Raw genomic sequence first — 27,256 nt, 5'->3', positions numbered from 1 at the left:
ACTAGAATTAACTTTGCTTTTATTTGAAATTAAGTTAGGATGCAGGATAATTTCTGATGTATTTTTCAGAACGCCAAGCGTGCCAGTACCGCAGCTGCTCCTTTAGCTGCCTGGGTTAAAGCCAATGTTCAGTACTCCCATGTCTTGGAACGAATTCAGCCTTTGGAAACTGAACAGGCAGGATTAGAATCGTAAGTGAAACATAAAATATAAATAATTCTAACCTTTATTTTCATCAATTTGATGACCTAGTTATATTATTAGGATTTATTTCTTGTCTGTGTCTAAAAAGGCAGCTGACAACACTGAGTCATTTAAATACAAATTAAGAATGTAGATCAAGATGATGGAGTGGAGGATGTGGAGCTCACCTCACTTCACAAACACATCAAAAATACATCTACATATGGAACAATTATCATGGAAAACTAACTAGAAACTGGCAGAAGAACTGTACAATTAAAGCTGCAAGAAAGATCTGTACATAATTGGGTAGGACAGAAAAAAAAGCCATTTGGTCAGGACCTGAGCCCCTAAGAAGGATCTGTAAGAAAGAGAAGTTCTATATGGGTGGACCCTTGACTTGAAGAGTGAGGAGGTTGAGCCACAAACTGGGCATACCAGTCCTGGGCTCCTGCGTGGAAGAGACAGTCCCCTTTGCCTGCTGGGAAATCTACTGAGACAGACAGAAGGGCTGGAAAAGCCTAGACTGTACTTGTGAGGAGTGCTCGCATGCTGGCTTGCTAACAATCAGGGTGGAGAGAGCTTTGCATTAGTGGGTGCTGCCTTACCACACTTCCCAATCCGAACAGGCAAACAACCCAGGCCCGCTCACTCCATCCCTGGTGCAAGATTTGCACACAGACTTGGTCTAGCTATGCAGAGACAGACTGGGGAGGCTGGGGTATGATCCGGTGGAGCCATGGAGGCTATTGTCAGTGTGCATATAAGCAGTGCCACAGAAATACCCAGTGACTAAGCACTGAAGCTCAGGCAGACAGGCCTTGAGAGAGACACAGCCCGAGGGCCTGGGGTGTGGTCCAGGTGGGTGGTAGCAGTTGTCATCAGCATGCTCAGGAGTACAGAGCCTTTCATCTCCCAGTGAGAGCACCCTGGCTCTGGCTCTGGCTCCACTCACTCCACACCACAGCTTAGCAGTAGATCTGGGTCAGACAGGTCCTGTGAGAACACTGCTACGGAGGCAGCCCAGATCTCTGGTGGCAGTGCAGTCACTTCAATTCCTGCAGCCACAACGCCTCAGCCCTCAGCCCCAGCCTACTTCAGACCATAGCCTTGCACTAGATCTCGGATGAACACAGCAGAGAAAGGGATTCAACCTTGGGCTGCTTCTGAGCAGAAACGTGAATGCCTACACAGGTGACGCATAGGTCCTCTGTGACTGCACGGGCCTTACTTGCTTCAGCAATCACCTCCTTTTGGACAGGGCTTGAACTCATGGACGGTGGAGCCTGATTGAGCCTGACCATCAGAACTTCTACTCCAACAACTGGGGAGCAGACCTCACCCCTGACAGGGCATTGACAGCCATGGAGCAGAGAAAAAGTCCCACTTCACATCTTGTACAGGCTCTAGATGTTACAACACCATACCAGCCATACCACCTATCAAGGGGATAACAGCCCACACACCCTGAAGAATGATGTGGCTGGCGTCCAACTGAAACCAGCCCTCACACCAAAAATATTGGATTCACACAGTCTACACAGTGATGCTTCCACATAAAAACACCCCTTCAAGACCACAGTTGATAACTGTTTCTGCTAAACTCATAGAGACAAAGAAAGTTAAGTAAAATGAAAAGGGAGAGGAACTACTTCCAATTAAAAGAACAAGATAAATCCCCTGAAAGAACAAATAATGAAACAGACCATGCACCAGTCTACTAGACCCTGAATTCAAAAAGGAGGTAATAAAAATGCTAATTGAATTAAGAAAGATTATCGATAGAAACACAGATCACTGTAACAAGGACCTAGGAACTATAAAGAGGAACCAATCAAAAATAGACAATTCAATTCCCAAGATAAAACCAATCTAGAGGCAATGAATAGCAGACTAAATGACACAAAAGAATAAATAAGTGATCTGGAGATAGAATAATGGAAATCACCCAATCAGAACAGCAGACAGAAAGACAAATGAAAAAAAAATGAAATCAACATATCAGATCTATGGGATAATATAAAACATGCTAACTTATGCATGACAGGGGTTTCAGAAGGAGATGAGAGAAGGGGGTTGAAAATGTATTTCAAGAAAATGTGGCTGAAGACTTCTCAAACCTAAAGAAGGAAACAGATACCCAGGTACAGTAAGCACAGAGAGTCCCAAACAGGATGAACCCAAACAGACCCACACTAAGTCATATATTAATTAAAATGACAAAAGTTAAAGAGAGGATTCTAAAGGCAGCAAGAGAAAAACAAAGATTTAGTTACAGGGGAACCACCAAAAGGCTATCAGCTGATTTCTCTGCAGAAACTTTACAGGCTAGTAGGGATGGCATGATATATTCAAAGTACTGAAGGGCAAAGCCTGCAACCTAGGATGCTGTTCCTAGCAAGATTATCATTTGGAATAGAAGGAGAGCTAAAGAATTTTTCAAAGAAGCAAAAACTAAAAGAACTTAGCAATACTAAACCTACCCTAAAAGGAATATTGAAGGGTCTTCTCTAAGTAGAAAAGAAGCAAGAATCTGTAAGAAAGGGAAAATCAGAATAGGAAAGGCAAATATATAAAAGGATTGAAGATCACTTTTAAAAACCAATACATAGATTAAAAAATAATAATAAAATTGTGAAAGAAATTATAACTACAATTAACAGTAAAAGGATAAACATGACAATGTAAAATAGGATATCAAAATCACAAAATGTAGGGGAGGGGAGTATAAAAATGTAGATTTTTAAAAAATATGAACTTGAATGACTATCAATTTAAAGCAAGTAAATATAGTTATGGGTCAACATACTTGAACTCCATGGTAACCTCAAATCAGAAACATACAATAGATTCACCAAAACCAAAAAGAAAGAACTCAAGCATACTACAAAAGAAAAACATCAACCCCCTCCCCCTGCCAAAGGAAAAAAAAATGCACAGAGAAGAACTACAAAAACAACTGGAAAACAAGGATTAAAATGGCAGTAAATACATACTTATCAATAATTACTTTAAATGTCACTGGACTAAATGCTCTGATCAAAAGACAGAGTGGCAGATTGGAGGAAAAAACCAAGAAACTACAATTTGCTGCCTTCAGAAGACTAACATCAGGATGAAAGATACACATAGACTGAAAGGGGATGGAAAAAGAGAATTCATGCAAATGGAAAGAACAAGAAAGTGGGGGTAACAATACTCCTATCAGACAAAATAGACTTTAAAACAAAAGCCATAAAGAAAGAAAAAGGGCATTATATAATGATAAAGTGATCAATATAAGAAGAGGATATTACACTTGTACCGTAGGAGCACCTAAGTATATAAAACAAATGCTAGCAGACATAAAGGGAGAAATTGCCATTGATACAATAATAGTAGGAGTCTTTAACACCCCACTGACATCAATGGACAGATCATCCAGACAGAAAATCAATAAGGCAAGAACGTTCCTAAATGATACAGTAGAGCAGTTGGACTTAATTGATGTCTATAGGGCACTACGTCCAAAACAAAAAACAAAAACCAAAAACAGAATACACGTTCCTTTCAAGCTCACATAGAAGATTCTCTAGGATAGATAACATACTAGATCACACAACAAGCCTCAACAAATTTAAGAGGATAGATATTATTTCAAGCATCTTTTCTGACCACAGTGGTATGGAACTAGAAATCAACTACAGAAAGCAAAATAGGAAAAGAACAAACACATGGAGACAAAACAACAAGCTACAAAAAAAAAAACAGTGGCTCAACAATGAAATCAAAGAATAAATCAGAAAATACCTTGAGACAAATGACAATGAAAACACAACCTTACAAAATCTATGGGATGCAGCAAAACAGTTTTAAGAGGGAAATTTATAGTGATATACAGGCCTTCCTCAAGTAACAAGAAAAATCTCAAATAAACAACCTAACATACCACCAAAATGAATAAGAAAAAGAAGGATAAACAAAATCCAAAGTTAACAGAAGGAATGAAATAATAAAGATCAGGGGGAAATAAATAAAATAAGAGATCAAAAAATAATAGAAAAGATCAGTAAAACCAAGAGCTGGTATTTTGAAAAGGTAAATCAACAAACCTCCAGAGAGACTCACCAAAAACAAAAGAGAAAGGACTCCAATAATTAAAATAAGAAATGAAAGAGGAGAAATACATACAGCCTGCCAAAATTGAGTCAAGAAGAAATGGATAACTTGAACAGACTGATCACTAGAAGTGCAATAGAATATGTAATAAAAAAAAAAAAACAACCTCCCTGCAAACAAAAGCCCTGGACTGGATGGCTTCACTGGGAAATTCTACCAAACATACAAGGAAGAACTCATACCAGTCCTTCTAAAACTATTCCAAAAAATTGAAGAGGAAGGAGCACTTCCAAATTCAATCTATGAGACCACCATTATCCTGACACCAAAACCAGACAAAGACACTACAAAAAAAGAAATTTACAGGCCAATATCTTTGATGAATATAGACGTAAAAATCTTCAGCAAAATATTAGCAAATTGAATCCAGCAATACATGAAAAGGATCATACACCATGATAAAGTTGGGTTCATTCCAGGATCACAAGGATGGTTCAAAATATGTGAATCAATCAGTGTAATACACCACATTAACAAAAGCAAAGACAGAAACCACATCATCATCTCAATAGTTGCAGAAAAAGGATTTGACAACGTTCAATATCCATTCATGATAAAAACTCTCACCAAAATGGGTATATAGGGAACATATCTGAACATAATAAAAGCCATTTATGACAAACCCATAGCCAACATAATACTTAATGGTGAAAAGCTGAAAGGCTTCCCGGTAAATTCAAGAACAAGGCAAAGATATCCACTCTCACCAGTTCTATTCAACATAGTATTGGAAGACCTAACTATAGCAGTCGGACAAGAAAAAGAAGTAAAACGTTTCCGAATTGGAAGGAAAGATTGAAAACTGTCACTACTTCAGATGACATGATACTCTATAAAGAAAACCCCAAAGTCTCCACACAAAAACTATTAGAACTAATAAATGAGTTCAGAAAGGTAGCAGGATACAAGATTAATACATGGAAATTTGTTGTGTTTCTTTACACTAACAATTAAATATCAGAAAGAGAAAGCAAAAAAAAAAAAAATCCTGTTTATAATCATGTCAAAAAAAGTAAAATACCTAGGAATAAACTTAACTGAGGAGGTGAAAGACGTATATGCTGAAAGCTGTAAAACATTGGTGTAAAGTAAATTGAGGATGATTCAGAGAGACAAAAAGATATCCCGTGCTCTTGGATTGGAGGAATTAATATTGTTAAAATGGCCATACTACCCAAAGTAATATACAGATTTAATGCAATCTCTATCAAAATACTCATGACATTTTTCACAGAGCTAGAACAAATAATCCTAAAATTTATATCGAACCCCAAAAGACCCAGAATTGCCAAAGCAATCCTGAGGAAAAAGAACAAAGTTGGAGGCATACCCCTTCCAGACTTCAGACTATACGACAAAGCTACAGTAATAAAAACAGTGTAGTATTGGCACAAAAACAGACATATATATCAATGGAACAGAATAGACAGCCCAGAAATAAACCCATGCACCCATGTTCAATTAATCTATGACAAAGGAGGCAAGAATATACAATGGAGATAAGAGAGTTTCTTTAACAAGTGGTGTTGGGAAAGCTGGACAGCTACGTGTTAATCAATGAAATTAGAACACTCCCTCACACCATATACAAAAATAAACTCAAAATGGTTTAAAGACCTAAATATAAGACATGACACCATAAAACTCCTAGAAGAGAACATAGGCAAAAACATTTTCTGACATAAATCATAGCAATATTTTCTTGGATCAGTCGTGTAGGCAAAAGAAATAAAAGCAAAAATAAACAAATGGCACCTAATCAAACTTAAAAGCTTTTGCACAGCAAAGGAAACCATCAACAAAATGAAAAGAAAACCTACAGAATGGGAAAAAAAATATTTGCAAGCAGTGTGACTGACAAGGGTAAATATACAAACAATTCATACAGCTCATTAACAAACAAATAAACAACCCAATCAAAAAATGGGCAGAAGGCCTAAATATACATTTCTCCAAAGAAGACATACAGATGGCCAACAGGCACATGAAAAGATGCTCATCATCACTAATTATTAGAGAAATGCAAATCAAAACCCCAATGAGGTATCACCTCACACAAGTCAGAATGGCTATCATCAAAAAGTCCACAAATAATAAATGCCGGAGAGGGTGTGGAGAAAGGGAACCCTTCTACGCTGTGGGTGGGAATGTAAACTGGTGCAGCCACTATGGAAAACTGTATGGATGTTCCTTAAAAAACTAAAAGTAGAGCTACCATATGATCTTGCAATCCCACTCCTGGGCATATATCTGGAGAAAACTATAATTTGAAAAGATACATGCACCCCAGTGTTCATTGCAGCACTGTTTACAATAGACAAGACATGGAAGCAACCTAAATGTCCATCGACAGATGAATGGATAAAGAAGATAAACAAAATGAATCTATATACAAAACAGAAGCAGACTTACAGACATATAATACAAATTTATGGTTACCAAAGGAGAGAGAGAGTGAGGGATAGATTAGGCATATATTATTAAAAGACATAAACTATTATACATAAAATAGATAAGCAACAAGGTTTTACTATATAGCACAGGGAATTCAATATCTTATAATCTACAATGGAGTATAATCTGCAAAAAAAAAAACTGGATCACTATGCTGTACACCTGAAACTAACACAGTATTGTAAATTAACTATACATCATTAAAGAAAAAGAGAAAAAGTAAGTTAAAAGTTAAACAACAAAAAAAGAAAAAGCAATTAAAAGATGGATAGCAGAATCAACTCACTTTTTTCCTCCTCTGTTAAGTTGTTGGAAAGATAAGTTGGTAGAAGTTCCTTTAAAGAACCAAAATTTTGTGAAGGAATACTGTCAAAGTACAAAAAGTAGATTTTAGAAATTTAGAGCTTTTATATTTTTTCTCTAAGTTTTAGGAAACTTTTAGTATATAATTTCCAAAACATTATCTGGCAGGTGTGGGGAAAATTTAACGATTTACTTTTGGGGCTTAAACTTTTAATTTGCTATTGTTACTAAGTTAGTATTATATTTTATCTCATTTGTTCTGAATGCAGACTAAGAGATATGTTATGTTTATGATCATTCAACTTTTGAAATTATCTATTACTTCTTACTCTACACAAGGAGATTTTTAGCTGCCTAAGTTTCTTATTTTTTTCAATATAATTACATGAAATGTTTGTGTTAAATCATATTAAATATGATTATATATTTTGATTATATAAATATTTTTTACAGCCTAGATGTATCATGTTTTATGAGTATATTTCCTTTCTTGTATACCTTTTGTTATGCTTAATAATTGCCTTATTTTTTCAATTGATTATTTTTTTCTGTTTATGTATCACATATTTATCCACAGTCTTTTTGTCAGACCCTAAAACGTATTTGGAATCTATGTGTTCTATTTAATTTTTTCTTAGTACTCTCCTACTTAGAGCCTTTTGTCCTCCTGTTTCAAGGTGGGTTAGTTCTTCCCTAGGCCTGCAGTCTACAGCTTAAGTTATCTTGAGATTGCTTTTCACCATTATTCCGGGGTTATATTTGTCTGTTTTCTGATCATATTCTCTTATTTTGGGTCTTTGTCTTTCTCTTTCTTAGTTTAGTCACTCATTTTTCTGGAACACATCCTCCATAGTAGCTTCTTAAGCAAGTTTATATGGGATGAAAAATATTTTGAGATTTGCATGTCTAAAATTATCTGTATTATACTCTTATATGTGATCATAATTGGGCTGGGTTTAAAATACTAGACTAGAAATAGATTAATCTCATGATTTTGAAGGCCTTATTCTATTGTAGTAGTTCTCAAAATGTGGTCCCTGAACCAGCAGCATCAATGTTACCTGGGAAATTGTTAAAAGAACAAATTTTTGATCTCCATCAAGGCTTATTGAACCAGATATGCTGGGGAATGAGACCTTGCAATCTGTGTTTTAACAAAAACTCAAGTTGATTTGTGCAATGCACAAATGCCCAGCAGTGCATGGCAGTGTGGACTGGCCATTTGATGACAACCTCTCAATACTTGTGGGTATTGTTGAGAGGGGTAAGCCAGTCATTTCTCTAGAAGAATCCTAATATCTTCTGCCTAGGGATTGAGTAGGGGTGGTTGGCGGTGGGTAAGGGGCATAAGGTTTGACTTTCAGGGATGTATGAAGAGGATAGTCTGCTCTCAATGCAGGAGGGAATCTGAGGTCAAACGTCATATTATCAATTATTAAACAATCTTCTGTGTTTAGCTCTATTATTTTCTTCAGAGGTACCTGCTGTCTACATTTCCTGAACATTTTTGAATACTTCTTTTCGCCTATCTTCCTGCAGTCATTTAACTTTTGCCCTTTTGCATTTTGGTATGTCAGTTATCACCTTTCAAAATTTTATTAAAATTACTACTTCATAATACTTTTCTCTTTCATTGTCTTTATTCTTGTGCGTGTATGTTTTAATTTATTCCCTTGGTTTCATTTTAGTAGGATTTTAGAAGGGACAGAAGATAAGTGAATACTTTTACTCTTCCATTTTTAATTGAAATCTATGGGAACAAGTGTTTTAAAATATAGATTCCTGGAAGTGGTATGGTTAGGTCAGAGAATACACTTTTAATTATAGCATTGCTTTTCAAATCAAATTCTAAGTGAAGGTATTATAACTGCTGAATTATTGACAGTTTTCATTGTCATTTATTTACTGCACGATTACATTTTAAGGTGCTGTTGCGGCTTTTTGTTGATAACTAAAGTAGAATGACTTATAAAATTGAATTATATTTTAGAAATTTGCGGAAAACTGAAGACAGAAAAAGGAAACTAGAGGAGCTTCTTAATTCTGTTGGTCAAAAAGTGTCAGAACTCAAAGAAAAGTAAGTTAAGTTTTGAAATGTATTTTGAATATTTGAAAACATACCTCAACTAATACTTAAGTTTTGAAAAGCTTAGTTATAATCAGTCTTAATTTTTTGGTATCTCACTCTAAAAAGGGGAAGGATGTAAAATAATATAGAATGTCTTCCTTTTTAAAAAAATTTAATAAGAACAAAAATATTTTAAGTTTCTGTATTCCCAAGCATTGGAAAATTGAGCAGGAAGAATTGAATGTAATGTGTTAATGCTGGGAGTGTTTACCTTTGGTGTTCCCATTTCTTTATTATTTTGACTTCAAGATTTTAGACTCCTTTATTTCAGATGATGCTATAGGAACACCTATTCCATAATCTTTCCAGAGGTATATGATCATGTTAAAATTTTTTTATCTTTTTAACTTTGCCCTTTTTGGTATTAAAAAATATTCCTTCCTGCAAATATTATTCTCAAATTTAAGAACCATTTATGAATGTGATTACTCTTAAAACCTTTCATGTACCTCTGTGTTCCTGTGATTGCTTTTTAATATAGGATAGAAAATATTGGTATGGGAATTATTATAAATGTGGAAGCATTTTCCTTTAAGAATTGTGAAGATTAGAAAACTGGAGAATGTATCATTAAATATAGCATATGTTATCACTTGCTTTCAGTTTTATGAGATTAAAACTTTTCTATAAACACATTTTTTCTTTAAGTGGTGTGTTATGTTTCCTTTTTTTTCTTATGGAAGAAATACAAATTATTGCACCAAGAAAAAAATTCATCAGACTAAAAACTATGAATTTTTTTTTCTATATAGAGTTAGGAAACAGTTATCTCTATTTACATTTATATATATTTATTTATAGAGAAAAAACAAATAAAAAAATCTTCAAACCCATAAATTCAATGTTTTTAATATTCCTGAATGTTTTTTTATGTTAGACATACAGAAATGAAATCACGTAATTTCCTTCCAGCTATAATTAGAGAAGTATAAGGAAAATAATATATTCTTTTCAGTGTTACATGCTCAGAATCAGTACTTAATAATACTCAGATAATTGTCAAATATTTATTGAGTGGTTAGCTTATGATACCAATGTTTGACTCCATTTGTTAGTCATTTGCATTGTCAGGTGTTGTCCTAGGCACTTTACATATTCATCTTTTTTAATACTTAAAACAACACTGAGAGGTGGATATTCTTACATTTTGCAGATTAGGAAGCTAAAGATTGGAAAGATTTATTTGCCTAAGTTGAGCAGTTAGTAAATGACTAAGCAAGCATTAGATCTTGTATTTGTCTGACTCCATAAAGTTCCTTTTCTTAGTCACTACACCATACTACCACTATTTTGGAAGGATTATTATGAAAACCTTCTGAATAATATGACTGAGGATCTTGTGGATAATGTGACTGAGAAATTGAATTTTTAATTTTATTTAGTTTTAATTAATTTAAATTTAGACAGCCATATGTGTCTACCATTTTGGACAAGTGACTCCTAGAGTCTTATGTCTAGGGAAGGGAGGAATAGAGCACTTAGAGAGGCAATAAAAGTACTGTAAAATGCCTGGAACTTAATATCAGACACACCCATATATGAATTTTAGGTCCTCTGCTTACTACTGGGGAGACCTGTGCAATAATCTGTGTGGATTTAAGTTTCCATATTTATAAAATGAGAATTGTAATACTTATTTTGAACTGTTCTGAGAATTGGCAGAATCCTGGGCATTTTGAAGGCACTTACATATTTGTTGAAGGACTAAGTAATAGGAATATTACTATTATATTTAATAAAATAATATGTACAAGTATTTTTAAGGAAAATAATTTAAAAGTTTTAAACTTTGGCAAATGGGCACATAGGGAGAGAACATATCTAATGGGCTGAATATTTCAGGTGAATTTTAAGATTTTATTTATATTTTTGATAGGTTTATATTTGAGGGAGTTAGAGTGAGGGGTGAGGTAGGGATAAGGAAGGAGCTGAAAAGTATTCTAGGCAAATGGAACATCCTGTTGAAGGGCACAGCAGATAAAAGGGCATTTTCTGAGAATATAAAATTCTTCAGATGTTGACATATAGTTTTACTGAACTGAGTAAAATGAAATAAAACTGAAAAGATAGATCAATATTATGACTGGGCCTTTGAATGTCATATTAATAAGTTTATACATAATGTAGTAGGACATCAAGGCCCTGTGACAATGTTCCCCTTTAAATGTATGCATTGGTATTGTGTCTATTACATTAATGATAATTTATATGCAAATATTATCAATATTATAGCTAATTCAATTATTGTATAAAAGTTCACTTTACTATATAAGCATAATTTAATTAAATCTATCTTAAATCCGGTTGTCTTTAATTAAATTTTAATGTTTTCATAGATTTCAGAGCAGGACTTCAGAAGCTGCCAAACTTGAAGCTGAAGTAAGCAAAGCACAAGAAACAATTAAAGCTGCAGAAGCCTTGATTAATCAGCTTGATAGAGAACACAAGAGATGGAATACACAGGTTTGTTTGAGAGAGAGGTCATAAAGAGGCATTGTTTAAAACACAGGAAATGTGTAAGATAATGTATTTGTTAACAAAAATGAAAAGGAAAAAATATCCATTAAATTTCAGCTGGCTTAGGATAAATTATCTAGATATTAATGGCCATGATGTGAATTAATCTTTTTTTTTTCACATCTTTATTGGAGTATAATTGCTTTACAATGGTGAGTTAGTTTCTGCTGTATAATAAAGTGAATCAGCTATACATAAACATATATCCCCATATCTCCTCCTGTTTGCAGCTCCCTCCCACCCTCCCTATCCCACTGCTCTAGGTAGGTGGACACAAAGCACCGAGCTGATCTCCCTGTGCTATGTGGCTGCTTCCCACTAGCTATCTGTTTTACATTTGGTAATGTATATATGTCCATGCCACTCTATCACTTCGTCCCAGCTTACTCTTCCCTCTCCCTGTGCCCTCAAGTCCATTCTCTATGTCTGCGTCTTTATTCCTGTCCTGCCCCTAGGTTCTTCAGAACCATTTTTTTTAGATTCCATATATGTGTGTTAGCATACGGTATTTGTTTTTCTCTTTCTGACTTACTTCACTCTGTATGACAGTATCTATGTCCATCCATCTCATTACAAATAACTCAGTTTCATTTCTTTTTATGCCTGAGTAATATTCCACTGTATATATATGCCACATCTTCTGTATCCATTCATCTGTTGATGGACACTTAGGTTGCTTCCATGTCCTGTCTATTGTAAATGGTGCGGCAATGAACATTGAGGTACATGTCCTCTTTTTAAATTATGGTTTTCTCAGGGTATATGCCCAGTAGTGGGATTGCTGGGTCGTATTGTAGTTCTATTTTTAGACTTTTCACCATTGTATATTATTGCCTCCTTTATCAAAAATAAGGTGACCATATGTGCATGGGTTGATCTCTGGGCTTTCTATCCTGTTCCATTGATCTATATTTCTGTTTTTGTGCCAGTACCATTCTGTCTTGATTACTGTGGCTTTGTAGTATAGTCTGAAGACAGGGAGCCTGATTCCTCCAGCACCGGTTTACTTTCTCAATATTGCTTTGGCTGTTTGGGGTCTTTTGTGTTTCCATAAAAATTGTGAAATTTTTTATTCTAGTTCTGTGAAAAATGCCATTGGTAGTTTGATAGGGATTGCATTGAATCTGTAGATTGCTTTGGGTGGTATAGTCATTTTCACAATGTTGATTCTTCCAATCCAAGCACATGATATATCTCTCCATCTGTTTGTATCATCTTTAATTTCTTTCATCAGTGTCTTATAATTTTCTGCATACAGATCTTTTGTCTCCTTAGGTAGGTTTATTCCTAGGTATTTTATTCTTTTTGTTGCAGTGGTAAATGGGAGTGTTTCCTTAATTTCTCTTTCAGGTTTTTCATCATTAGTGTATAGGAATGCAAGAGATTTCTGTGCATTAATTTTGTGTCCTGCTACTTTACCACATTCATTGATTAGCTCTAGTAGTTTTCTGGTAACATCATTGTGATTCTCTATGAATAGTATCATGTCATCTGCAAACAGTGACAGTTTTACTTCTTTTCCGATTTGGATTCCTTTTATTTCTTTTTCTTCTCTGATTGCTGTGGCTAAAACTTGCAAAACTATGTTGAATAATAGTGGTGAGAGTGGGCAACCTTGTCTTGTACCTAATGTTAGTGGATATGGTTTCAGTTTTTCACCATTGAGAACGATGTTGGCTGTGGGTTTGTCATATATGGCCTTTTTTATGTTGAGGTAAGTTTGCACTATGCCTATGTTCTGTAGAGTTTTTATCATAAGTGGGTGTTGAATTTTGTTGAAAGCTTTTTCTGCATCTATTGAGATGATCAATATGGTTTTTTCTCCTTCAATTCGTTAATATGGTTTATCACATTGATTGATTTGCATGTATTGAAGACTCCTTGCATTCCTGGGATAAACCACACTTGATCGTGGTGTATGATCCTTTTAATGTGCTGCTGGATTCTGTTTGCTAGTATTTTGTTGAGGATTTTTGCATTTATTTTAATCAGTGATATTGGTCTGTATCTTTTTTGGTGACATCTTTGGTTTTGGTGTCAGGGTGATGGTGGCCTCGTATGATGAGTTTAGGACTGTTCCTCCCTCTACTATATTTTGGAAGAGTTTGAGAAGGATAGGTGTTAGCTCTTCTCTAAATATTTGATAGAATTCTCCTGTGAAGCCATCTGGTCCTGGGCTTTTGTTTGTTGGAAGATTTTTAATCACAGTTTCAATTTCAGTGCTTGTGATTGGTCTGTTTATATTTTATATTTCTTCCTGGTTCAGTCTCGGGAGGTTGTGCTTTTCTAAGAATTTGTTCATTTCTTCCAGGTTGTCCATATTATTGGCATAGAGTTGCTTGTAGTAATCTCTCATGATCCTTCGTATTTCTTCAGTGTCAGTTGTTACTTCTCCTTCTTCATTTCTAATTCTGTTGATTTGAGTCTTCTCCCTTTTTTTCTTGATGAGTCTGGCTAGTGGTTTATCAATTTTGTTTACCTTCTCAAAGAACCAGCTTTTAGTTTTATTGATCTTAGCTATTTTTTTCTCCCTTTCTTTTTCATTTATTTCTAATTTGATATTTATGATTCCTTTCCTTCTGCTAACTTTGAGATTTTTTTGTTCTTCTTTCTCTAATTGCTTAAGGTGTAAGTTTAGGTTGTTTGTTAGAGATATTTCTTGTTTCTTGAGGTAGGATTGTATTGCTATAAACTTCCCTCTTAGAACTGCTTTTGCTGCATCCCCTAGGTTTTGGGTCGTTGTGTTTTCATTGTCACTTGTTTCAAAGGTATTTTTGAAATCAAAGGTATTTTTCTTTGATTTCTTCAGTCATCTCTTGGTTATTTAGTAGTGTATTGTTTAGCCTTCATGTGTTTGTATTTTTTGCAGAATTTTTCCTGTAATTGATATCTAGTCTCATAGCATTGTGGTCGGAAAAGATACTTGATACGATTTCAATTTTCTTAAATTTACCAAGGCTGGATTTGTGACCCAAGGTATGATCTATCCTAGAGAATATTCCATGAGCCCTTGAGAAGATAGTGTATGTTGTTGTTTTTGGATGGAATGTCCTTTTAATATCAATTAAGTCCATCTTGTTTAAGGTATCATTTAAAGCTTGTGTTTCCTTATTTATTTTCATTTTGGATGATCTATCCATTGGTGAAAGTGGGGTGTTAATGTCCCCTACTATGATTGTGTTACTGTTGATTTTTCCGTTTACAGCTGTTAGTATTTGCCTTAAATATTGAGTTGCTTCTATGTTGGGTGCATAAATATTTACAATTGTTATATCTTCTTCTTGGATTGATCCCTTGATCATTATGTAGTGTCCTTTTTTGTCTCTTGTAATTGTCTTTATTTTAAAGTCTATTTTGTCTGATATGAGAATTGCTCCTCCAACTTCCTTTTGATTTGCATTTGCATGGAATATCTTTTTCCGTCCCCTCACTTTCAGTCTGTATGTGTCCCTAGGTCTGAAGTGGGTCTGTTGTAGACTGCATGTTTATGGGTCTTGTTTTTGTATCCATTCAGGCATCTATGTGTTTTGGTTGGAGCATTTAATCCATTTACATTTAAGGTAGTTATCAATATGTGTGTTCGTATTACCATTTTCTTAATTGTTTTGGGTTATTTTAGGGTTTTTTCCTTCTCTTGTGTTTCCTACTTAGAGAAGTTCCTTTAGGATTTGTTGTAAAACTGGTTTGGTGGTGCTGAATGCTCTTAGCTTTTGCTTGTCTGTAAAGGTTTTAATTTCTCCATTGAATCTGAATGATATCCTTGCTGGGTAGAGTAATCATGGTTGTACGTTTTTCTCTCATCACTTTAAATATGTCCTGCCACTCCCTTCTGGCTTGCAGAGTTTCTGCTGAAAGATCAGCTGTTAACCTTATGGGGATTCCCTTGTATGTTATTCTTTGCTTTTCCCTTGCTGCTTTTAATATTTTTTATTTGTATTTCATTTTTGATAGTTTGGTTAATATGTGTTGTGGCGTATTTTTCCTTGGATTTATCCTGTATGGGACTCTCTGTGCTTCCTGGACTGGATTGACTATTTCCTTCTCCATATTCGGGAAGTTTTCAACTATAATCTCTTCAAATATTTTCTCAGTCCCTTTCTTTTTCTCTTCTTCTTCTGGGACCCCTATAATTCGAATGTTGGTGCATCTAACGTTGTCCCAGAGGTCTCTGAGACTGTCTTCAATTCTTTTCATTCTTTTTTCTTTATTCTGCTCTGCAACAGTTATTTCCACTATTTTAACTTCCAGGTCCCTTATCCGTTCTTCTGCCTCAGTTATTCTGCTATTGATTCCTTCTAGAGAATTTTTAATTTCATTTATTGTGTTGTTCATCATTGTTTGTTTGCTCTTTAGTTCTTCTTGGTCCTTGTTAAACGTTTCTTGTATTTTCTCCATTCTATTTCCAAGATTTTGGATCATCTTTACTATCATTACTCTGAATTCTTTTTCAGGTAGACTGCCTATTTCCTCTTCATCTGTTTGGTCTGTTGGGTTTTTACCTTGCTCCTTCATCTCCTGTGTGTTTCTCTGTCTTCTCATTTTGCTTAACTTACTGTGTTTGGGGTCTCCTTTTCACAGGTTGCAGGTTCGTAGTTCCCGTTGTTTTTGGTGTCTGCCTCCAGTGAGTAAGGTTGGTTCAGTGGGTTGTGTAGGTTTCCTGGGGGAGCAGAGTAGTGCCTGTGTTCTGGTGGATGAGGCTGGATCTTGTCTTTCTGGTGGGCAGGACTGTGTCCATTGGTGTGTTTTGGGTTGTCTGTGACCTTATTATGATTTTAGGCAGCCTCTCTGCTAGTGGGTGGGGTTGTTTTCCTGTCTTGCTGGTTGCTTGGCATAGGGTGTCCAGCACTGTAGCTTGCTGCTCGTTGAGTGAAGCTGGGTCTTCGCGTTGAGATGGAGATCTCTGAGAGAGCTTTTGCCGTTTGATATTATGTGGCGCTGGGAAGTCTCTGGTGGTCCAATGTCCTGAACTCAGCTCTCCCACCTCAGAGGCTCAGGCCTGACACCTGGCTGGAACACCAAGACTCTGTCAGCCACACAGCTCAGAAGAAAAGGGAGGGGAAAAAAGGAAAGAAAGAAAAAAAATTTAAAAATTATTAAATTAAAAAATAAAAAATATTATTAAAAACAAAAAATAAAAAAGTAAAAAAAAAAGAGAACACCCAATCCAAAAAACAAATCCACCAATGAGAACAAGCACTAAAAACTATACTAAAAAAAAAAAAAAAACGGACATGCAGAACCCTAAGACAAATGATAAAAGCAGAGCTATACAGACAAAAGTACACAAAGAAGCATATCCATACACACTCACAAAAGGAGAAAAAGGAAAAAAAAAATATATAAAAAAAGGAAGAGGTCAACCAAATCAGTAAATAAATCTACCTGTGATAATAAGCTCTAAATACTAAACTAAGATAAACATAAAACCAGAAACAAATTAGATGCAGAAGGCAAACCCCAAGTCTGTAGTTACTCCTGAAGTCCACTGCCTCAATTTTGGGATGTTTTGTTGTCTATTCAGGTATTCCAAAGGTGCAGGGTATATCAAGTTGATTGTGGAGTTTTAATCCACTGTTCCTGAGGCTGCATGGAGAGAGTTCCCTTTCTCTTCTTTGTTCGCACAGCTCCTGGGGTTCAGCTTTGGATTTGGCCCTGCCTCTGCTTGTAGGTCACCTGAGGGCATCTCTTCCCTGCCCAGACAGGACAGGATTAAAGCAGCAGCTTATTAGGGGTCTCTGGCTCACTCAGGCCAGGGGGAGGGAGTGGTACGGAATGCGGGTTGAGCCTGCAGCGGCAGAGGTCAGCGTGATGTTGCAACAGCCTGAGGCACGCCGTGTGTTCTCCTTGGGAAGTTGTTCCTGGATCACAGGACCCTGGCAGTGGTGGGCTGCACAGGCTCCTGGGAGGGGGAGTGTGGATAGTGACCTGTGCTTGCACACAGGCTTCTTGGTGGCTGCAGCAGCAGCCTTAGCGTCTCATGCCCATCTCTGGTGTCTGCGCTGATAGGCACGGCTTGCGCCCTTCTCTGGAGCTCATTTACATGGTGCTCTGAATCCCCTCTCCTTGCGCACCCTGAAACAATGGTGTCTTGCCTCTTAGGCAGTTCCAGACATTTTCCCGGACCCCCTCTCGGCTAGCTGAGGCGCACTAGCCCCCTGCAGGCTGTGTTCACACAGCCAACCCCAGTCCTCTCCCTGGGATCTGACCTCTGAAACCCAAGCCTCCACTCCCAGCCGCCACCTGTCCCAGTGGGTGAGCAGACAAGCCTCTCAGGCTGGTGAATGCTGGTCGGCACTGATCCTCCGTGCGGGAATCTGTCTGCTTTGCCCTCTGCACCCCTATTGCTGCGCTCTCTTCCATGACTCCTAAGCTTCCCCCCCACCACACCTTTGTCTCCACCAGTGAAGGGGCTTCCTAGCGCGTGGAAATTTTTCCTCCTTCACAGCTCCCTCCCAGAGGTGCATGTCCCATTTGTATTCTTTTGTCTCTGTTTTTTCTTTTTTCTTTTGCCCTACCCAGGTACACCGGGAGTTTCTTGCCTTTTAGGAAGTCTCAGGTCTTCTACCAGCGTTCAGTAGGTGTTCTGTAGGAGTTGTTCCACACGTAGATGTATTTCTGATGTATTTGTGGGGAGGAAGGTGATCTCCACGTCTTACTCCTCTGCTATCTTGAAGCTCTGCTGTGAATTAATCTTTAAGCAAAATATCTTTATATGAATGGATTTTAGACAAAGCAACCTATTCCTCTTTTAGTTAGGAAAAGGTAAGGGTAAAAATGAGTTGTGGAAAATTTAGTACTGTTTAGAGCCTTTTTAGGACTTACCTTTACCAAGACAGTCCTCTTAGGATTTGACACTGTCAGCTATTTATTTGCGTTTGAAATTCTCTCTTATTTCAGCTTTGTTAAAGTGTTGTCTTCTGTTTTTGTTCATTTGTTTGATTTTGTTTTTTTTTTTTTTAAGCAGTTAGATTCCTGCCTTTGCTGGATCCTCCTCATCTGCTTATCCAATAATGTTGATTGCCCCCTCAGTATTCTCTTCCTCAGCTCCTTTCTCTGCAAATATTCTGGGAATTCTCATCCTGTCTTAAGAATATCACCCAAATGATGATGCTGACCAGAGCTATATTTCTAGTCTGCTGACTTTTAAATTCATATTTGTAACTACACCTTAGATATTGGCATTCAGCTGTCTCAGGAACTCAAATACATGTCTAAATTAACTTATTTTCTTTTCTCATATGAAATCTCTTTTATTTCCTATGTCTCACAAGGCACCTTTCTTCTAGGCATCAAAACTAAAAATATGTGGATTATCTTAGACTCCTTCTGTTAATTTGTATCCTTTTGCAAATATCCCTCATATTTGTCTTCCATCCTTAATGCTCTTCTTTTTTCACCTGAATTCTCCTGACTTGTCTTTCTCCTGTCTGACTCTTTAATTAGTTGATTCTTATTTGTCAGCTGAATTATCTTTCTAAAACCCAGTCTCATTACGTCACTCACTGCTCTGTTTGAACACTTTCAGTGGCTCATTATTACCACAGGTTAAAACTGAAGCTACTTTGCATGGCATGGGAAGACTTTCAAATCTTCCTGCTTCCAGTCAACTCTGTGTTTCTCTTTTCATTATTCCTATTTTGGTACTCTTTCTGCTCAGGCTTATGCATTAGCCACACTATGCTTCTAATTAAAAAGTCTCCATGCTTAATTTTTGTTTTATACCTTTGCTCATACTCTGTGTATCCAAATCATGTTTTACAAAGTGATGCTAATTCACAGTATTTATTAGAATTATTAGGAAATTTCAAAGACAAAATATATTCTTCTTTACAGATATGTTGGGATTTTATACATTGTTTTAATATCACAGCAAGGTCTGAGGTCTTGTTGGTATTTTTACATTTCGCCAATTTTGTTCAGACATGTTATTACTTTAAACCAATAAATGATTTTTTCTATAGTCAAAACTTCAATTTGTGAAGCTATCAATATTTTTTTCTATCTTAGAACATATCCATATGTTGCTCTCTCCTTTTTTTTCCAGGTTGCAGAGATAACAGAGGAATTAGCTACTCTTCCTAAAAGAGCTCAGCTAGCTGCTGCATTTATTACATATCTTTCTGCTGCTCCTGAGGGTCTGAGAAAAACCTGTTTGGTAGAATGGTCCAAGTCAGCTGGTCTTGAAAGTTTGTATTTAATTATTCTTAAATTTGAAATTTCAATATACTAAAAAGCACATCTTTTGAGTTTTGTCATTTTACTTTTTTTTTTAATGAGGAAAATTTTCTGTAAGTTAAAGGATACCATAACTACTTTAGATTTGCTAAATTCTAAAAATGTTCTGAGAATCGCTTTATTATAATGACTCTTCTACCCATAAAATCTCTTTTTGAAACTGACACCACTGAATTATTTTGATGTTGTATGAATGCAGTTAAACATTTTTTTAATTTTTATACTAATTTCGTATGGTAAGATGAGATATAGGAATTCCAAAATTCTTTGTGAATTTTGTGGTTTTTGCAAATTATTATACTTGTGAAACATTCATTTGATAGAAGAAATATAATTTGAGTTTCATTCCTTTGCACTTTTTAAAACTTTTTTTCTCTTTAGTTTCTGATTCTAAATGCAGAAGAGTGAATTGCGTATTAAGAATGATCATGGGACTTTTGTTTGAGTATATTATAAATCGTTTTATTCCCTTTCTTTTATCAAGCACAAGATTATTGTAGTAAAGTATTATTGATATCTTTAATTTTTCAGAATTTGATCTGAGGAGATTTCTTTGTACTGAAAGTGAACAGTTAATTTGGAAAAGTGAAGGCCTACCATCAGATGACCTTTCCATAGAAAATGCTCTTGTTATCTTACAGGTAATTAATCTACTTTAATTTTCTCATTAGAAATGTTTCTTTTGAAGCTTGCTCCATGAAGTACCTTCTTCAAATCCTTAGGCTTTCACAGTTAGTCTTAGTTAAGTAAAAGTAAAAATATTTTGCTAATAAAAATCCATTTGTGATTCAGGTAGCATCTCAAAATCTTCAGTGTAATTTATTTTTTACCTTAATATAAAAGTATAAATAAAAATGGTATTTTTTTGATGGCGAAATATTTTAAATTGAACTTCCTGATAATAATAGAAATGTTTTAGGGATACTTGATTCATTTGGTTATATAGTTCTTTCATCTAGAGTATATTTTAAAAATAAAAATTTTATACTTTTATTTCATTTTGTTTTACAAAGTTATGGAAAGTGAAGATGGATAAGTTTTGGGTTATAAGTGAAAGATAACCATGTGCATATTTTGGAAATTGTTCTTTTACATAGTATATGTTTCCAAATAGTAATTGTTTAAAGTTGAAACAATTATACCTTAATTGGCAATAAATGTGAAAACCAAATTCAAAATCTTGTATACAAGCAAATCATTTCTTTGTATGAAGTTTGATTTTTTTACCTTTACTTTGGTTTACCTTTCTGATACAGAATTTGGAAGATAATGTTTCCCCCTTGAAAATATGTTTTGTTTTTTCTGTTATTTTATCTCAACAGTTTATACTCTATATTACCAGTGTTTTCTTTTCTCTCTACAACCCTTTCTCTGTCCACACACCATTTCTTTATCCCATAACTCCACATCTCAAAGAAAATATGAACATTAAATGTTTCTCCTTAGGCAGTGTAAGCTATAATATTATAAGATTCATATTGTGAATATGAATTGTGGTCCCTGTTCATTCCTGGATAGTTTATTCTGTTTGATTTGACCTATTAATCAGCTGACTATGCTTTGACTCTATACGTTGGTGTCTTACTAGCATAGAAGTCATTGAACAAAGATTAAACAATTTTGCCTTCTTTTAATTTGATTTGGCTTAAACTTTAATTTATTTTTTAGACATTTTTATTATTATTTTTCACACTAGAATTACAAATCTGGAACTCTAAATGTGTATGTATCTAAATTCATTACAACCTAGTACTTTTTATCATATTTGTTATTCCTTTCCCAAGGTTTCATAGTCACCTCTTCTTCCTTTTTCAGTACTCCAAGAAAGCAATTGTTTGCAGATCTAAAAAAAAAATACTAGTTTAAGAATTTTTCTTTTTTATTCCATAAGAAATCAGAGGCTTTTAGAAAAAATATATCACAATAATTTTTATTTTTTACTGATAATAGTAATTGAAAATATTTACTTTTGTATTCTGAATTAAATTGTCTTTTGTGATGAATTTGGGGGATATTGTCTTTGAAATTAATTTTAATAACAAGCTTAGTATACTTTGTATTTAATATTGCCAAGTTTCTTACAGACACTTATATGCATTTATATGACAAAACAAAACCATTTGGAAAAATTTGTTAGAGTAATTAGTCATTTTGTTGAAATGAATTTTCCATTATGGTTAACATTTTATCTTAATTCTAAGGTAGACTAGATTTAGAATAAACTTGTAGTTGAGGGTGTGGTTGGATACAACAAGTCTATAACATCTACTCATTAACATTACCATGTGATATGAAGTTAGATGTCTAAATATGTACAAATTGGGTTTCTGGGAGTCTTCCCAGAGAAAAAATGACTAGGTGTGATGAATTAAATGTATTTTTGATTCAGAGATATAGCATGTCTCCTCATTAACTACAATAAAGCTTTTCAGAAATTCAGTGCGGGATTTCCCAGATTCAAAGGCTATAGTCGCTCAGTCCCTTATTGGTGCTAAGGATAGCCTTTTATGTCCAAAATTGTTCCTTGTCTTACAACAAAAGATGCTTGGAATTCTCATATTTGGGTTAAGCTAACTATTGAAGTACATATGTTGTCTGGGTGAGGAAGTAGTCAAATAATTATCTGCCACAGAAAGCTCATATGACCTATGTCCTTGAGGAGCAGGGGAAAATCTTGGCCATGGTGTCCTGGATTGCTTGGACTATGATTTACACCTGTTCTCCTGATGTGATTATTAATAATTTTTTCTTTACTCTCAAACGTGTCCTGGTTTGGAAGATAATTGCATGATCTTTGTAATATTGTGGAACTCAGGGGATAAATGGAGAGTATGAGACTATTACACACTATGGAGAGGTGTGAGTGAAAGCATCCAGAAAGAAGATGGAAAAATATGATTAATTTAAATTTCACAGTGTTGTAAATTTTTCTTGGTTTAAATTTCACAGTATTATAAATTTTTCTTGTGAAGATGTACTAGGTATTTTTTTTTATTGTTTATGGACAGTTCAGTGTCAAATTAGTTTTCTTTATACCACTCAATTTCTGATATTTTTTTTTCCCTTCCTGCCATTTAGTGTATGCTGAGGAAATGCAAACTAATTTGCTATTAGTCTAAAGAATATAAAATTGTAAAGGTAAATTGCATAGGGAAAACATTTTTTCATTAAATCCCAAATGCATAATAATAATCAACACTTACATGTACTTACTATGTTCTTCATATATTATTATTTAAGAATTAATACAAGTAAAGCACTTAAACACTTAACTCATTTAATTTTCAAATCAACCCTATTTAGTAGGTACATGTATTATCCCTTTTTGTAGATAAGGAAGTTGAGACACAAAAGGATTAAGTGTCTTGTTCAGGGCCACAGAGCTGTCAAGAGGTACAGCCAAGATTCAAACACTGCCATCTAGCCAGTCTGTGCTGTAAGGCTGCCTCTCAAAGATATGTGTGTGTGCTTCTGTATATGTTTTAACTTATTTACTTTGTTATTCCTGTTAATATAATTCTCCTTATCTTATCAAAAGATGAGCTTTAGTTTTATTTACAAAATGTTTCTACTCTTATCCCACTTGTGGTTATTAAAAATAAAAATAAAATTATAGAGTTTTATAGATGTTTTAAAAATAGTCTTTTTCTTATTGGATGAAAGTCAAAAAGTGCAAACTTCCAGTTATAAGATAAATAAGCACTAAGGATGTTATGTACAACATGATAAATATAATGAACACTGCTGTATGTTATATATGAAAGTTGCTTAGAGAGCAAACCCTAAGAGTTCTCATCACAAGGAAAAAAAATTTTTTTCTATTTCTCTAATTTTGTACCTGTATGAGATGATGGATGTTCCCTAAACTTACTGTGATCATCATTTCATGATGTATGTAAGTCAGGTCATTATGCTGTACACCTTAACTTACACAGTGTTGTGTGTCAATTATATCAGTAAAACTAGAAGAAAAAAAATAATCTCTTTCAAAAATGTCCACTACCTAATCATTTTTTTTTTGCCAATAGATATCATGTGTCTCTAGCCTTTGACCTCTGTTTTGAGCACTATAGTTCTAATTTCCTGTTAGATATTGTTACCTGGAGCTTTGTAGGTAGCTCAAGCTCTGTCTTTAATCATTTTTTTAAAAAAACTTTTAGTCAAGAATCTTTTAGTGGCCAACTTTAGTACTTTTTTTTTTTTTTTTTTTTAAAAAGCAACTTATGCTTTTAAATAACTGAGATGTTCAAAAGATTAGGACTAGCTTCAGGATTCGAATGGTGTTACCAGGACATCTCTCTTTCTCTCTCTCCATCTTAAGAGGTGGTTTATTCTTGGATAGGTTCTTTCTATCCTGTGTTAAGGATAGACATTGGCGACTCCAGGTTTACCATTATCACAATTTATGTTCTCAGACTAAAGATATCTCTTCCCTTCCTTTCCAGTATTTGTCATTCCCCCAAAAAGATTCTGATTGGTTAGTTTGGGTCACCTGCTCATCCCTTGTGTGCAGTGCTAGGTGATTGATAATCCCATGAGAAATGCATTGAGTGGGGCATGCATGCTAGGCAAAGGTAGCTATGTACTTTAATAATTGTTTCTCTTCCTCACCCACTCCCTGTAACCTGCTTCTCTTTTATTTCCTAACACTGGAGATGTCACAGTCTTGGTCCAGTAATGCAAACTGTAAATCTGCAACTCATTCTTACTTTGTCTCTTTAATTTTACATTCAGTTAGTTATTCAGCAAGTCTTGTCAAATCTACTTCTCAAATGTGTCATGAATTCATTCTCTTCTAACCACGTCTACTGCCAGTGGCTTCACTTAGGCCTTCATCATGTTGTACCTGGATAAATACATTATTATAGCAGTTGGTCCCCTGCCCCTGTATCAGTTCCTTTATTTTGGAGTGATCCTCCTAAAATGTTAATCTGATCATCACAGTTCCTTGATTAATATATTTCAGTGACTATCCATTACCTGCAGTATAAAAATTTCATTATCCTTAAACATGGCATAAAATGCTCTTCATGATCAGAAAGACCTCTGATTACTCCTGCCATTTTATATGTATCATCTTTGTCTATACTTTTTATTCCAACTATGCCAAACTACTGGTAGTTTTCCAAGTACTCCCAGGCTTTTCATTCTTCTCTCAATCAGGCTGTTGTTTTGGCCTAATTTGCTTTTTTTACTTCTTTGCCTGGCTAAGTCCTATTTTTTTTGACCTAGTTTGACTTGAATTGCTTCCTAGCAGCTTCTCCTAACTCCGCCTGTGATCCACCTATAGAATTTTGTGTCCTCTTTGATTGAAAAAATTTTCGGTTTTTTGCTTCTTTATTAGATGTGTGACCAATGAGGGTAAGGGAATGTATCTTATTAATTTTTGTATCTCTCTTGTTGTCTTATTATAATCATTATTCAACATATGGTAGATGAATGAATAGCACGAATGAATGAAAGCTCACTATTTTTGGATCTACTATAATTTGTTAAATATAGAATTTTACCACATTTAGTCATGGAACACAGACCTAAAATATACCTCAGAGGTCTTCTCTAAATCTCTGGAGAAGTATAAATAAGATGAACACAAACTTGTAAGTATTCTTTGAAATTCTTAAGCATATTTTCTGTGCTATAAACATGATTATTTGAAACATTATCTTATTCTCTTTTTAACTGCATCAGATCATTGGTTTGAAATCATGGGCAAGAACTTTTTTAAAATTTAAAATAAATATTTTTGTGGTTAGGCAAAATCTAGTTTACTTGTGGAATGTTTGCTATTGAATGCTAGCATAAAATGAGATCTAAAACCTAGGTGTAATACTTTGGTAATACTTAAGAAGCTATTTACTAGCCATATTATTTTGCTATTTCTGGATGGCTCCAGAAATAGATGCTGGGGGAAGATCATACAGTGGGGTAACACTGGGGAGCTGTGGTGGGAGTGGTCCACTCTGGGGGCAGGTAAAAGGAGGCCGCATTGTCTAGAGAGAATTTTAAAACAATAATAAAGCTGTTTTAAAGTCAGTCAGCTCTTTATTATCACCATGTGCTGGCAATTTTAAACAGCATTTCTGATAAAATGCTGTTAATCCCCAGGGCATGTGATCCCCACCATCCCTCTCCCTCTTGGTATGCCACTAAGATAACATCCATGTTCTTATTAGATCTACCCCAGTTCTAAGTCTTCACTTCACTGTGACTTTCATGTGTTATTTTATCCCTATAGCACACAACTGCATTATATTTTTCAAATAAATGTGAAAATTTAAGAAAAATAAGGTCAGTTGTTATTTAAATCTAATTTGCTAGGTAACAATGACTATTAGATGGTTTAAAATTTATCATATTTATTTAAATATATTTACATATATTTAAATTGATCAGATGTATAAATGTATAATTGGCTTCCTTTCATTTGCTAAATGGCATTGTCTGTATAGGGCACAATGCCAGGTTTCTAATTTTCTGTTTGTTTCAGAGTTTAATTAGTGCAAGGCGTTCTGTAATGAGTTTAGTTCCTAGTTTGTTAGATCTTAACCTATCATCTTATGTAATTTTCTCTTCTAGGATACTCCTTTTGTAATATTAACTATGTAGTACTTTAGAGAAATTAGTCTTAAAATATAAATAATTTTATTGCTAATTATTTCAGCGATACATTTATGATTAGCTCATACTTCTCTTGTAAGTCCTCTGTGGTTTATTCAACCAAAGAATATCTAAAGTTAGGGAATGACTTGGCTGTGTATTTTAAAACCAAAAAGAGAGGTACAAATGGCATCAACTTAAGACTAGAACTCCTGCTTACTGTATTGTTAATATACATTTTCTGTGTTATTGTGTAGTAAATAAGACTATATTCACTTTACTGTGGTTAAATTTAATTACCTAGTATTAATTCCTAGTAAAATTGATTAATGTAACCTCTGGTGCCACTTAAAACTGTACCCTTATTTCCTCATTGTAGTTGTATATTTGTGTTCTCTAAAGCCTGAGAGAAAAACTCACTCATTAATTGATTAATAATTTTTAGAAAATTATTTTCATTTAATGAAAGCTTATAATCTTTTTTTTTTTTTGATTAGAGTCGAGTTTGCCCATTTCTTATAGACCCTTCTTCCCAAGCTACAGAATGGTTAAAGACACATTTGAAAGACTCACGTTTGGAAGTTATTAACCAGCAGGTGTGTATTACTTATAATTTAGATACCAACTAGTAATGGCATCTTGTGGTGAAAAGAACTATAATCAGAAAACATAGATTCA

At 34.7% G+C, this 27,256-nt stretch overlaps 1 protein-coding gene across 2 annotated transcripts in view; it reads left to right on the top strand.

Annotated features, from left to right (window-relative positions):
• Positions 1 to 27,256, top strand: part of DYNC2H1 (dynein cytoplasmic 2 heavy chain 1) — a 357,806-nt gene that overhangs the window by 117,544 nt on the left and 213,006 nt on the right. For both annotated transcript variants that reach the window (XM_059930504.1, XM_059930505.1), the window contains exons 59-64: positions 70 to 191; positions 9,089 to 9,175; positions 11,563 to 11,689; positions 19,788 to 19,929; positions 20,510 to 20,619; positions 27,076 to 27,174. In XM_059930504.1, coding sequence (XP_059786487.1) covers positions 70 to 191; positions 9,089 to 9,175; positions 11,563 to 11,689; positions 19,788 to 19,929; positions 20,510 to 20,619; positions 27,076 to 27,174 — 687 coding nt within the window. The remainder of the gene's footprint in view (positions 1 to 69; positions 192 to 9,088; positions 9,176 to 11,562; positions 11,690 to 19,787; positions 19,930 to 20,509; positions 20,620 to 27,075; positions 27,175 to 27,256) is intronic.

This window comes from Balaenoptera ricei, chromosome 8, assembly GCF_028023285.1.
Source record: "Balaenoptera ricei isolate mBalRic1 chromosome 8, mBalRic1.hap2, whole genome shotgun sequence".
Classification (NCBI taxonomy): Eukaryota; Metazoa; Chordata; class Mammalia; order Artiodactyla; family Balaenopteridae; genus Balaenoptera; species Balaenoptera ricei.
Note: the sequence above shows the minus strand (reverse complement) of the source record. Positions and strands in the feature narration are given on the sequence as shown.